Source organism: Zosterops lateralis, assembly GCF_965231275.1.
Source record: "Zosterops lateralis genome assembly, chromosome: 1".
Taxonomy (NCBI): Eukaryota; Metazoa; Chordata; class Aves; order Passeriformes; family Zosteropidae; genus Zosterops; species Zosterops lateralis.
The window spans coordinates 126,095,980-126,110,868 of record NC_139762.1 but is presented as its reverse complement, the minus strand read 5'-3'; the positions used below and the strand labels follow the sequence as shown (position 1 = coordinate 126,110,868).

General features: G+C 35.4%; 1 protein-coding gene across 1 annotated transcript in view; it reads left to right on the top strand.

Moving 5' to 3' along the window:
- CNGB3 (cyclic nucleotide gated channel subunit beta 3) overlaps positions 1-14,889 on the top strand; it is a gene marked incomplete at both ends in the record, with an annotated part of 88,109 nt that overhangs the window by 11,892 nt on the left and 61,328 nt on the right. Inside the window, one exon of the mRNA XM_083859665.1 lies at positions 14,375-14,450. Within this exon, the coding sequence (XP_083715791.1) occupies positions 14,375-14,450 (76 nt within the window). The remainder of the gene's footprint in view (positions 1-14,374; positions 14,451-14,889) is intronic.

Sequence of the window (14,889 nt, the reverse complement as noted above, 5' to 3'; positions counted from 1 at the left end):
AAGTAAGAAAGAAATAAATTTCAGTTCATTATGCAAGTGAAAATTAATAACTATATGGCTTATAGCAAGACTCATGGGTTCTCTGGGTTGACATTAAGTTGGAGATGAGAAGGGGGTAAGTTTTGTAAATCTAGTGAAGAAACATGTTTCTCACAATACAAAGGGGTTGAGGATGCAAAAGATGGGTAAGTGGAGGTATGAGTAGATGCTGTCCTGCATGTTCTTCTTATACATGCACATAGAAGGAAGTAGAAGAATGGGATTACCCTGAAGCTCTGAGTTTCTAGTCCCTCTATATCTGTCAGGTGCCCTTAAAAATATGAGGTCTTTACTAAAGATTAAATGGTGATATATAAACAAACAGAAAAGTTATAACTAAGAACTTTTCCAGGATTTCTTCTGAAGGAAAACCGACTACTGGTCTGCTGCTTTATAACTGGAAAAACTATAATTTTAAAGAGAAATATAAATCTTCTCTCTCCCTGATAAAATTTACTGCTCTTCATAAACTGCTTAATCATGAACTTACTAGTGCTCTTGATTAACGGCTGGAGAGAGAAAAAAAGTCATATTTTATCTGAATAAGAAATGGCAGTTTTGTAGCAGTGAGAGCCATAACCAAGCTAAATCTATAACAGAAAGGAAATGGCTTTTTTCCAGCTTGTACAGCACTGATTGAGCTTTTAAATACTAAATAAATCTATTTTCCTAAACTGCAAGAACTTTCATTTTTCCAAGAACAAGCTTAAACCTGATATCAAATATATTAGCAAAGTCTAATGCAGAAGGGGAAAAAAGAAATGCTCTATTTTAACCATTCATTTAAATTTTTCAGGTGTTTTTTAAATTTTTTTTCTTTCTGAAATAGAAGTACCAGTGACTTAGAAAAGCAAATATTTTGATGCATTTTCCATCAAACATGTTATATCACCTTTAGAATCTCTTTATCCAGGTTTCTGTCCAGCACACACTACTGCAGCCTAAGAATGTTCACATATAACTCCTAACACTTAACACACAGTTTTTTCAAACACTTATGGACATAGTGAACTTTAAACAGAAAACTAATTACAACACTTTTTTTTTAATTTATAACTTCAGTGAAGGAATTCACCTTTTTTAAAGTTATCCATATTCACTTATCCCAGGAAACCAGAATCAAAAAGCATGATGGATGATGGCAAGTAGAAAAATCACCAGGGCAAGTATTTGTCTTTCACAAGTGTTGCCTGCCTACAAGAACCATTCCAGTGGTACAAAGTGACACAGGGAACAGACTGATATTTCAAATGAGTGCAAGCTTATTTAAGCACAAAAAAGTTAAATTATCCTGCTTATTAAATTACCTCACAGCTGTGTAGAGGTAACCTCAAAACTAATGAAAAGTGCTTTTGTGGAGAGGTGGGAATATTGAGGTTAAAGAGATAATGAACTAAAATGAAGAAAAATCAGGTAAGTTTTAAAGTATTGTTGTGATTAGCAGGCTCAAATAGATCTAAGATTTTCTTATGTGTAGTATGGAAATGCCATAATTCGATGAATTATTTTTCATTAGGACAGGATGTGCAAGTAACAACCTATCATCAATTTAAATTTTGCAAACAATGAATACTTTTTCATTCACATTTCCCCCAAAAAATATTAGTAAAATGGGAATATTAATTCTTCATAGTATTACCTAAACATAAGTAAACCCTTTCCTGCAAACATAAAGTAAATAGAATCACTCAACCAAGTCAATAAAAGACTTTTTCTTTTGCCATGCAATACCCTTTTTTTCAAATCTGTCTCACTGTATAATGGGAGTGTCTCTAGCAATACTAGCCTCTGCTGCTTCCCTTGGAGCTGATCACATTTTACCAGAAGTCTAATCAATGTTATACTTGTAAAAGAGAGGTCCAGAAGAAAATAGAAATGGAGCCGGGCTTGCTTATAGAGTCATTACACTTCTGCCTTTTATTACTGAATCAAATGAGTTGCTAAATCAAGTCCATCATTAACACCAGACCCTCTTGAACTGCAGGTGAGTCTGGTCATGACTATTCTAAAGTCAAGGCTTATTCAAAGAATTTTCCATTAGATTTTCACTCCTACAAGTTTTATGTATTTTATCCAGTAAGTAGAAATGAAATTATTTATATAAAATTTCCAAATAGTCAAACAATGGAAGTACAGGACTAACACTTGCTCTGGCTCTCCTTATAATCTTTGAATTATAATAGGTACAGCTATACTGATTCAACAGCAGATGTTGCAGATAGCTCTTTTCATCTTTACTAAAGGTTAGACTTGTATTGCAGAAGAGTGGGAACCGTGAATATGAATCCTTTTTGTCAGAGGTCAGAACCAAAGACAGGTCCTGGATTTAAGCTTATGACAGAATTCACTAGATAATTGCATTAAAATATTCTCACTGCTCGCTTTTAAAAGAAAATGAAAAAAGAAAGCAGAGGCCAGTATAGCACTTGGAACCATTCAATTATGTTAGACACATTTTTCTGAGCCAGGCTACTTACACAAAGAGTTAATATTTCCTAACGTGAATGTTTTCATCACGTCTCATCAGAGGGAACTGGAGTGTTAAGTACCATTAACAATGAATTAAAAATAATAATAACTCCTATTCCTTCCACCAGAGGTTTCCCCATCCAAACAACTTATTTGTCAATCATGGCAACTCTAAAAGTTGCAAAAAAAGAGCTAGAATTAAAAAAAATATATACATTGGTCTTGATCTCTGCACGACAGGAAAAGACTCCTCAGACAGTAATTACTTTTAAGGAGAGGAAAGTACACTGTTGCTTCGCGTATCTGTCTCTCAGGCCAGTCCAGCGTTCAGCTGGACCACCCTGCTAGCTCTGATACGCCCAACAGTACCTTTGCATGGGTCTTGGCTCCTCAGTACCTTTGCCTTGGCTGTCATAGCTGTGGTTCGAAAGAGGGGACACTCTCAAGGCTCAGGAAGAAGGTTTTATTTGGGGATCACAGGGCAGTTCCTGGTCCCAGGCCTGTGCCTCTGGAGAGTGACCCCGGGCCTGGTTTGCAGAGGGTTTTTGTTCCCCAGAAATCTCAGGGGTGGACACAAGTTACAAGACCAATGAAACAAAGCAAGGTGGGTAAGGCCAAATGCAATACACAACATTAACAAATCAGGTGAATTGGGATGGGGTCCTCGGAGATCCACCAATCACTGTCCGACACCTCTCCGAGAAGGTTTCGGGCCTGGGGGATGATGGGCATGTGGGGGAGAATATACATTGTGATGGGGGAAAATACAATAGGATGACCGAAACTCTGGGCAGAGGATTAGGTTGCCTTGGAAACTCTTATCAACTTCTGATAAGAACATCCCAAGCCAAGAACTTTACCTGGCTGGGGTTAAAGTCCAAATCACATCAAACCTACAACTAAAAAACCTATGAAACAATTTCAGCACCCCCACAGTACACAAAGGAAAAATGCAAATGTTTGATGGACTGGCTGAAACTGGGTTAAGTCCAAGTTCAATGCTTCATCAATTATATCAAACTACCTCCATGTTTAAGGTGCTGGGTTTTTTCTCTGCTAATGCACTGTTTTGCATTACTCAGTTTGAAGCTTGTTGCCATGTTGTTGACTAGATGAGATAGTTTGTGTTGGTGGCATGTTTAAATATTTATGTTAGCAGAAACATAAGGCTTAGCACCACTGCAGTGGGAATGGGATGCTCTGAGGGTTCATAGAAAATATGATGTGTTTAGAGGAATACATTACACACTTCTGAGAGTTTTTCTTCTTTTGATAGCACAATGAATTTCAGCTTTCCAGAAGAGATGAAATTTATAACCAAATTTCTATTTCCATTTCCTTCAGACAGAAGTGTTAACTAAACAAGGGTTAACATTACTGGCATGAAGGACCCTGAATGTACAACTCTCTCTTCCTCCCCTCCCCACAGTGATCACTGGCTTGCAAGAGAGTACAGTGGCTATAGATGATTTTCCTCCACGCTTATTTCTGCTCTTCCCTACAGGTACCTGTGTTGTACCTCTGGGTCCTTTCTCATCTAAATTAAGCCATATCATCATCTCCACAGTCCCTCTTTGAGAAAGTATGTCAAGTTCTTGTAACTAAAGTAATTGAGAAGTAAAGTAGTCTTAAGGAAAAATATAGGGGGATTGAACCACTTTAGTTGTCACATTTGCTTCTGTTTCTTAAACTTCTCATTTCTATTAGAAAGGGAATCTTCAAAAGCCCACAAATATTGAACATGAAATTTCAATTCTATCCTGATCACCTACAGATATTTTTCTGTGTAAGAAACTATTTCCTTCTCTCTTCCTCCCCACCCCCACTTTACTCCTATAAGAGAATATAATTGCAGAATGTTGAGATTATAGTGGACAGAAACCTGGCATCAAGAATGAGATTATATATTGCAAATATTCTGAGCAAAAGACACTTATTTCGTTGGTTTGATTTGGTTTTTGTGTTTGGTTGGTTGGCTGTGGATTTTTTGCTTTTGTGTTGTGATTTTTTAAAGAAAAAATTACTTTTTTTTGTATGGGGGTTCCTTTTCACCTCATATTAGATGGTTTTGAATTCCAAAATGAAGGATTTAGACTTAAACCTTATCAAAATTTGAGATCCAGCTGTGGGTCAAGAATATCTCTTCTTCACACGTACAGTGAAATTTCTTTTTCCTGATGCACTCACACACGTGAAAGGTAAACTCACCCAATGTTTTCTTAGAGTTTTATTTAAGGGAATGAAATTCTTTTCTACTACACTACCATCCTTGTTATCCATGGTATTCTACATAAGAGAAGCAATGATCTGTGGTTAAATAAATAAATTCAAATAAATAAGTAAAGGATAACCCACTAGTCTGGTGTGAAATCACATAAATATAGTTACTGGAGAATAACCCTTGCATTTTTCTTTTGAGTATAAAGATATGTGTAAAGCAGTGGTTCTGAAACCAACATCACAATATCAATTTTTTTCAACAACAAGAAGCATTCCAGATGAATGCTTATTTCAAGCTCATAAGGCTTGAAAACAAAACAGCAGAATCACATTTTTTGGGAGTCTTGCCATTTTACTGAAATTTTCGACAGTGTGTGCTTGCATGGTTCAGAGATCTTACAGCTTCTACTAGAATTTGAGGGAAACCAATTTTACCAAAGTGACTTATTTTTCTAATTCTTGATGTAAATACCCTTCAGGCAGAAAAAAACCTACTTGTACCGTGGTTTTCAGTAAAATTTTTTATATTTGGTGCAAAGGTAGTCCATGCAGCTCCACACTGAAACGCAGGCTCCATTTCAGGAGGCTCCATTCCAGGCTCCATTTAGATCTTTCAAAGGAAGAGGTTGTCTCCCCCGCTATTTTCCTCCTGGGGCTTCCTACTGAAGACATTCAATTTGTCAACTTTCCTTCTGTAAACGGGTGCAGTATATATTCACCAAAAAAATTTAACCGTACGGAATGATCTTTGAGCTCGTCTCACATTGTCATTGTTAGAGAGACAAAGGTTTCTTGTACAGCACTGTGTAATTCCATACCTATAACATCATGGCATGGTTTCAGCAGAGGTCAGTCTTCATTCTTGCCTTTGGGAAAACTATACCAGGCACCGTCCTCAGAAAGAATTTTTGTTTATTCATTGGTAAATACCCTTTTGTGGGCAAAACACTCTCTTTTGTACACACTTTTATTCATATTGTTGTGATTATTGCAATTTTTTAGCAAATTGTGATTCTGTCTTCTACTATCTCAAAGTGTCACATCCACTATTGTGGGAAGGAGGAAAGGGAGGCAGCTTGAGTGGATCTAATGTTCCCACTGAGTTTTAAACCAGCACAAGCATGTTTGGAGAAACTCCAGCACTTTGAAATCCATATTTTGAGCTACTTCAGTCTCCTTTGAAGTGCCCTACACACAGAGGGTTTCCCCTGTGAAATGTACAGCAGACCACATACAGGAAACTTCCCACCTAAATGTTGTGGCAGAGAATTTAATTCCTTTTATAACAATCTATTCTTCTTCATGGAGATGAAAAATAGGAAAAGAAAGGGGACTGTGACTCAGCAGTATAAGGTTACTAAATGGCTGAATGTGGCATGAGAGCACTGTTTTTTAGGTTTTGTTTGCTTCTGGCGCAAGAGTGACCTCTTACACATTTCAGACAAGTACTGCTTACCCATGAAGGTACTTGAAGGGACCCTAACTTGCTGGTTTGAGATTATGTGGCCTCCCTAGAGGGGCTGCAGGACACCTAATTCTTTCAGTGATGTAGCCTTGGCTGAGAATCCTCCAAGTAGGTTTTGTGGCTACCTTTCTGGAGGGTCTGTTCCTGTTTGGCTCTAGGACCAGAGACTAATTTTGGATAGTCATTTAAGTGAAAGAGACACTTTGGAGCGCTGCCTTAGCAGATAAAGCTTTCTCATGTGATGAGTCACATTTTAGGCAGTGACAATGATGTTACTAAAGAAATTCTGCCCATAAAGACATGTAAGAAATACAGGCATAAATATCTATTGGTGCTGCTTTTTTTCTTTCTCTAATGTGAAAAAAAGATGCCAAAAGGACAGAAAAAGAAATAAGAAGAAAAGACAGACATACCAAGGGAACCATAACTTCTGCAAGTAGGCACGAACCTTTCCTCAGTATCTATTATGCCTACGGATGAACGTCATACCTAACCATAAGGAGATTTGAATTTTTGTTCTGCCTTAAATCCCACTCCTTTTAGTCACATGTCATATTCATCAAAAGAGGTCACTAGCAAAAAGTGGCATCAGCCATTATAATTTTGGCAGGCTGACAGTCCATTTTGTCACCTCCTACCGATGCCTTGAGAGGGTACCTAGAATAGAGGCTAGACAGAGTTAAAGCAATAAAGTAGGTATTTGTGAAAAAGGCCTTCAAAGGATGCACCTTGGGCAGTACAAGAGTCTGGCTGTGGCTCCACCCAAGATGGACAATGGATCACACATTTTCACATTTTAATACATTTTGATCCATTAACATATTGGTGTTAATTGTCCAATTACAACTTCAGGTTATGAAGTCCCATCCTCCCAGTTTGCTCTCCTCAATTCACTGTTGTTTATACTTTTTTGGGCCTGAAGCTGCAACAGTGTCCTTGGTTCTCAGGCTGGAAAAGGATTGTTTTGTTTTACTAAGCTGTGAGGAGAACTTGCTAACACTTTATATGAAGATCAGAGTTATATACTAATGCAGTGCAGAATGTGGAAAATATGAAAGCTAAAACTTAAGGCATCACTACAACCCACATATCACATTACAGCATGATTCTATGATCATTTTCAAAGCTAGCCAGGATCTGGATGGTGCAGGATCTAGAAAATGAGTCTTTAGGATATGGCTCCCAACTAAACCAAGCAATTTTGTATAGAGGACAGTGAAAAGGAATAGGAAATAACAAAATTCTGTCTTTTTTCAGCATATCTCCAAAGAAGTGTTCCAATCTCTTTTTTGTTATAGCCTAAATAAATCCTATGATTGGATTTTACGAATAAAACTGAGTTTGAAAGGAATATCTGCATTCTTTGAAGGCAAAAACAATCAAGATTATTGTATATTTTCAGATTCCTCCAGACCATAAGATTTATTACCGCCTCAAACTAAGGATACAGAGGATTTGTGCTAGGAGATAAACTGCAACATATGAAAAGCCTTATGAATCAGTGCAAAATTAGATATTGTAAAATGGTGAAGGAATCATCTTGTAAGTAATCTTTGTAATTTCTAGAGACACCTCACTGAATGCTAAAGTTGTAATGCATACATCTGGCCATGACTCTGATAATATGCCTCAGGAGACATATTTCCATTGAAAGCATAATTTTTTTTTTTTTTTTAGTTAGGTAGAGTTGGTTAGAAGATATTATCACCTCTGTTTAAAAAAGAAGACAATAAGTAGATATGAACAATCTGAGCTCCAAAAACAATTTTTGTCTGAGGAAAAAATAAACAAGGTCTTTTAACAAAACCCTCATCATTAAGGAAGACAGATAGATTACTGTTATAATTTTCGTTTATCCATAAAAATAGTGAAAATTGTCAAATTTTACACTCTGAAAAAGCAAAAATTATAAAAATTTCTAGATTCAGCTTTTGTCTGACTACTATTAGAGCTCTAAAGAAAGATATGCTACTCTTAGCTTTTAAGATCCCGGAATCACAAAGATAAACTGAAGAAAGATATCTGTGAAAAACATCTGCACACTACATTTTGCATCATGGGAATATCTAAATAGAGGTGAAACCTAGGCATTGATCTTTTTAAAATGTTACACATGACTTAATACAAAATAAAAATTCCAAGTGATATCTATTGATCTGTACATTCAAACAAATGGAGCAACTGACACTGCCTTTGGAGGAATGAAAGTCAGTCCTTGGAATTCACTCTGTGCCTATTAACTACACTGCGAGTTAAATCTGCTCTCGTTGTGCTTTCCAACATTTTATTACAAATTCCAGGCAAAAAAAAAACACCAGCAAAAACCAAACCACCTCAAAGAATAGTCCTGAAATAAGGAATCTCTTCCTATTAACAACACTCCTAATTATTCAGAAAAAGAACTCATGCTTCCTCTTGTATTTTCTTATGATTTAACTACTGCACTCTTTAAGATTAAAATTATAATCCTTTGAATAAAAATCTTATCACAAGTTTGAAAAGCCAATGCATATGTCACATTATTTATTGGAAGACAAATATTTCCTTGAAGAAAAAAAAAAAAAAAAAAAGGGATAACAGGTAAATCAATAATCTATGTATACTCCCTCTGTAGTTAGAAAATATATGAGACAGGCTTGAAATCTTTGTACCCTCTGGGGTTTACCATAAATACAGCACCTAGTAAGCCCTGGCCAAAGCCAACATAGCTAAGAAGCTAACTGCACACAGTCTATCTTCTTTTCTGCTGCACTCTTAATCTACTTACTTAACAGTGTATCATAGTATTCAATTCCTTGAAGTACTTCTAGCATGTTCAAAGTGTGGCAAAAATACATAAATAACCATTGCACATAGAATAAAACAGATACATTGAAGCAGATTAGTCATTTTACTAGGGTTAGACTTGAACTTGTAGTTTTGTTGTAATCTGCTTATTATTTACAAAATTAGATCATATGAAGGGCTTTAGAACATTCATTTAATTAGTCACAGACTAAGCAAGTACAACATTCATTAACTGTGGATGTCCATACTATGGACATATTCCTAATGGCACTTTCCTTTTAATGTCTGCTACGTTCCTTTTGCATGCTCCTTATTTATAAATTATAGATCAGCATAAACATTACATTCACAAAAAGCATTTAAACATGTTGCTTCACATTTTGAAAAGATGACTGGGTAAATTTTCAGAAATTCTTGAGAGATACATATTTTCTTAAAAGAGATTACATATAAATGCTACATATTTTCATTGCATTATGTTTTTTATGCGGATCTTTACCATTTTTATTAAACAAGGAACAAAATGACCTGTTCTAAAAGATTTTAGTAATTAAGATTTTTTTTTTTTTTAATGAGGAAACAGTTGCTCTCAAAAAGCTTCAGTATTCAAATATGGGTTTTATGTGGTTATTATTTAAAGTTTCTTAAACTGGTCAATTTAATCCACTAAAATTTCACATAGTAAAAGAAAAGCTTGCTCTCTAAGATTCTGCTGTTATGAGGAGATGTAAAAATTCACATTCAAAAGAAAAAAAGCTACCTATTGTCCAGACCTGCATAAATAAGTGAAAATACATTTATTTATAATTTATTAATTCATACACTAATTTAAAAAAACAGTGTAAAATATTAGCAAGAATTGCATTGATTTTAAAGTAAATCAGGTTATAAAGGTTTTTTAAAAAAGGAGGTTCTAAGCTCTTGCTGTGTGTAACAACTATGAAATAATCATCCCCGGGGAGAGGTTCCCAGTTAAAAAATGGGAGTCCGGCCAACTGTTACAAGGTTTGCTTCGTAAGTGTCATTGGAAGGAAAAAACTTGCAAACTAAGGAATATTGCTGGTTCATTCTCTACAGTTACTACTATGGTAGAATAAGGATTAAAACCTATCTTTGCCAGATGATAAACCCCAAGGATGGAAATTTTCAATACTTTGATGTAATTGCTAAATATGTAATTTAAGGAATAGCTCAGTGGAGTAGGTTTTTGTATTTCTTGATGCGTTGATGATCAGCATAAATTGATTGTAAGCTGTTAGTTCAAATTCAAAGCTCAAAGTGAAGGCATAGACTAGTAAACATGAAGTGAAATTAAGACTAAAAAGAGACAGTTTATTTGTAAAGATCCTTGCTAACAAGAGCTTAATCTGCATGGCATTAGAGATACTTGAAACTGAAGAATTTACCTAAAAACTAAACCATACCTGATTTATATAGGATTACCCAAAGTCTATAGAAAGTCAATATCATGTCCCACTTATAAACTGTATTTTACTAATTTATGGGATATTCACTTACCTAAAACTTATTCTCATCAAAATTCTAGCTAAGACAGCAAAAAATTGTACTGCTTTTAAATGCAGTGGAAAATTAAAGACAATTTTTTTCCATGTTTTAAAATAAGAATGAGACAAGGTATAAAGTTGCTAAAACCCCAAGAGAGGACCTTTTGTTGTCATTCACTCAAAAATAAGTTCAAGACTGCAAAGAAATTAAACCTTTTGAGCCATCAGGTATTGTATTATTGGCTATTTAGTAATTAAATATCTTCTTCAATTCCTGGTTAAACTACAGATAACCTAGCTTTAAACCTTATCTCTAAACATAAATTAAATGCTTAATATCCAATACATAAAAGACTAAAAACTGGATTATTCTCAAAAGAATAAAAATCACTCCTCTGACCTTTTGCATGAAAAGTGAAATTGTATATGTTTTAACTGTCAAGACTAAAAATAACTTACAAACAACTTATTCTACAAGATTAAAATAAAAAAGGTGCTAGTGATGACCAAAAAAAAGTCACTGAAATAGACTGTGCAAGAAATTTCTTTAAGGCACTAATCAGACCTAAACCTGATTAACTGTCTAATTGGCTTGATTACTGGTGGCAAGAAAACAAGTGCTACAAACCTGTTCATGGTAAAGGAGTCATAGAGGCTTCAGGGGAGCTGAAGAGACAAGATGTTTAGAAAACTAAGATCAGTATTTTCTAGACCAAAATTAGCACCTGAGATTACAGATGGCAAGAATGAAGGTGCCCCTCCACCACCAAAGGCATCAACAGGCCAGGTATAATTTTTCTTGTCTATTATATACTCGTTAATACTCTTTGTTTAGAAGGTATTTATGTAGGTAAATGCTAAAGGTTAGAAATTCAAATATACTTACTGAATATGGTATCAATCCTTATTTAGAAAAATAAAATAAATGTCTATATTTTCCTACACCCTACCATCTTTTCTTTATGAAGAAAATATAATTTTCTCCTTTTGAAAGTTGCTTTCCATATAGGTCTAATGTGAGATAGTACAGGCTTATGAGAGGTCCTGATCAACATTGCAAACGGAGAATTAGAGATACAGTACTGCTGCTTTTCATATGATGATATATTCTTATGCATCGTGTTTCCTTCTGGCAGGAAATGTCAGTGTGTCCTTTCTGAATATTAAAATGTCATGCAGGTATATATCAGCCTGCTTCCTGATAACCACTGGAAAGACAAAGTAATTTAGTAGCTTTTGAAAGAAGTCTTTTTTTCAACTTGGTTTTGATAACATAAATGCTCTTGGAAAATTGAGGACCTATTATTCTACAGTCTATATTTTTATATAGCATTTCTTCACTGTAAAAGTCAATTAATTCTTTTCTATTTAATTAATGAAATATTTTAAACCAAAGCAAAAGGATAAGTACCCTTTCTCTCATTGCCTTTGAATTTTTATCTTTTCCCAATATTTTCCCAAAAACATTTTTGTTTGTTCCAGCTTGACATAATCAAAACTTTACATGACAAAATGGCAACAATTTATGGTTTCACCAAATCATTAGGGAAGCGAAATAGGTTCTTTATTATCAGCCTTAGCTATTAATCATTCATGCTTATTGAAATAATCAAAACTCCTCCATTATAAAGTTAATTTTAAGTAAGTGGCCATATCCATACTGTCATCCTCAAAAAATGGCAAAAATGTCTACATTCAATGTTTCTATACTGCAAATCTACAGGCATCATTCATGCTTCTCTCACAGTTCAGTATTCTTGTGTCAATAAAATACTGTTTTAAAAGAAGAAAACTCCTGAATATCGACAGGTTAGTTCTGTGCAGGCTGCTATCTCACTTGGCAAAGTGCTCTAGCAAAACAGATATATTTAGATTTCACTGGAGACAAGGATTACTCTTCTGGCAAGAATAATTTTGTACATCAGTGCAACATTCAGATTGTATCACCATCAGCCTACACTGTTCAAAACACTGCTAAAATGGAGACACATGATTGGATTATTGATTAAAACATTTTCTGCCTGCAAGGAGATATCATCTAAAGAGTAAAGAAGAGAAGAAAATACATAATATTTGATAACTAATTATTATACTAATAATGCACTAATTTATGTATTTATGCTATTAGGAGGGAGCCCAAAACAAAGAAAACAACCTTTTAAACAAAATATCATTCAAGAACCTTGAGTATGCACAGACTTTGATTGGAATTTTAATATACATATGTATAAATATATATATAAAATTTATAATTTAGTTCTCCATACATATGTATATTAGAACTTCAGTGCCTGGTTCTCCAAATAAAAGAGACAGGAAAACACAAATGTTTTAATTGAAAAAAATAAACTCCTATTTATTCTCAGAAACACAAACAAAAAGGCCACTGGCCTAGGAAAGGAAAAAAGAAAAAAGTGCATGGAGACCTGAAAGCTCCTAATGTCAAATAATTTTTTGCATATGCTGATACAACCCAACGTCCTTCTCTATTAATGAGCATGCTGCACACCAGGAAAGTTCATCCTATATGGGATAGCAAATGCTCATGGGCTTAATTAACACCATGTTTTTATGTAGTATTGTGAATGCCAAGGACTCCCCATGCACATCTCACTCCTTCCTCCAAAGGCCACTCTGTTAAAGCTGAGACTAATCAAGGTACAGGTACACAAGGATTTGGTTTATGGATCTAAGTCAGCAATTGCGTGAGGAAGTTAGCTTTTGGAGTGAAGGTTGATACTGTCTCAGTATTTTGTAGAGATTGAAATCTGGCCTTGTGGTAAGGACAGCTCAAAATATACCAGGTGTTAGCCCAACAGAAGGTTTAGGCAGAATCATGTCTTGGTTTAGAAAGACAGGTGTCTGCCACGGAAAACTGGAGCTTCTCTTGGAATGGAGAATGCAAACCCCCTCCCTCCAAATTATTATAATTTTGCAATTAGGGGCTTTCAGGCAAAGATATGGGAATAGGAATAACAATTCTTTACTAGGACTACTAAAAATAAAAATGTAGTAGTACAAAAAAAGCAAGCAAACAAACAAACAAAAATCCTAGAAACCCTGACAGAGTCAGAAATACGACTTGACACCCTGTTGGTCAGGGTGTTGGAAGCAGTCCAAATAATTCCTCCTGGAGTGACAGATGTGGTTCTGTTGGAGTAAAGATGATCCTGTAGAAAAGTGGTGGCAAGATGGGTCCAGATTTTCTCTGGGAAATCCAGTGGAAAAACAAGCTGTCCTGCAGTTCCAAATTGCAGGTTTTATCCAGGTAGAAATGCTTGGCCCCTCCCCCTGAGTGGAGCATCTCACAATGAGATGATGTAACTTTATCAGTCATGAAGTGAGCTTTAATGGCCCATTAACACCAGATATCCCCCAGAGGAAGGATTGACTGTGGAAGAGAGAAGGAACACTGTCCCACCTGGTTTTAACAGCTGCCCCATTAACAGAAGCCACCTGCCCACTCCCCCCTGGAGTTATGAGGAATGGGTTATACAAGAGATAAAGAAAACACCTCCCCAACTGTTTTCAACAAATGGAAAATAGAATATACATTTTTGGTTACATATTGCAACCCAAGACACATGACTAACCCAAAGATGCACACTGGCTTGTGAGAGGCAGCACTGAACAAAGCAGCTCTGCTAATAGACAGCAGCAGAAATCTAAACTAAGCAACTGGGTTTGCATCAAGGATGTGAAGATACCAGTTTTTGATTTCAACATCCATCACAAGTCCTTTGGCAAATCTATCTGGGAACACCCAGGAACAATGGTCAGTGTGTGGCAGCTTAATCAAATTCCTACAAAAATGTTGCAGACATCAAACCACCCTTATCAGTCTCAACAATGACAATCTACAATCTCTAATCTTGTGTATTTTTTCAAGGATGAAAATAAAACAACCAATGAACCACAGAAAGCAGAGGCCAATAATAATGCAGAGCCTGTACCAAAGCAACAAGGTCAGTAATAAGCTATTATGAGTTTTCAAAGATTATCTGGACACAGTATTTGTATACTCTGTAGGATTGTAAATAAAACTGTTGTTCTTCCTAGTGCTCTAGCAGGAGCTCTTATTTTTTATTTGTGGAAAAAATTAAGATCTCTGAATTGTCATTAACCCCAGGCCAATGATTTGTTACAAGTATAGGAACAGTATCCAACAATAACAAAAGGCAATAAGCTTCCAAGCACACGGTCTCCCTCTGATCAACTAGTTTAGGAAGCTCTGTTTCTTCTCACTGCAATTTGACTTCTCAGAAATCTCAAAATAAAGGTATTTAGTAGATTAATTAAAACCAAAACAAAACAAAACATACTTTTAATGTTTCTAATGTGTAGGTAAGTAGAGGATGAGAGACTAGAGAAAACATTTTATGCTGTATGCACAAGTTTGGAGAG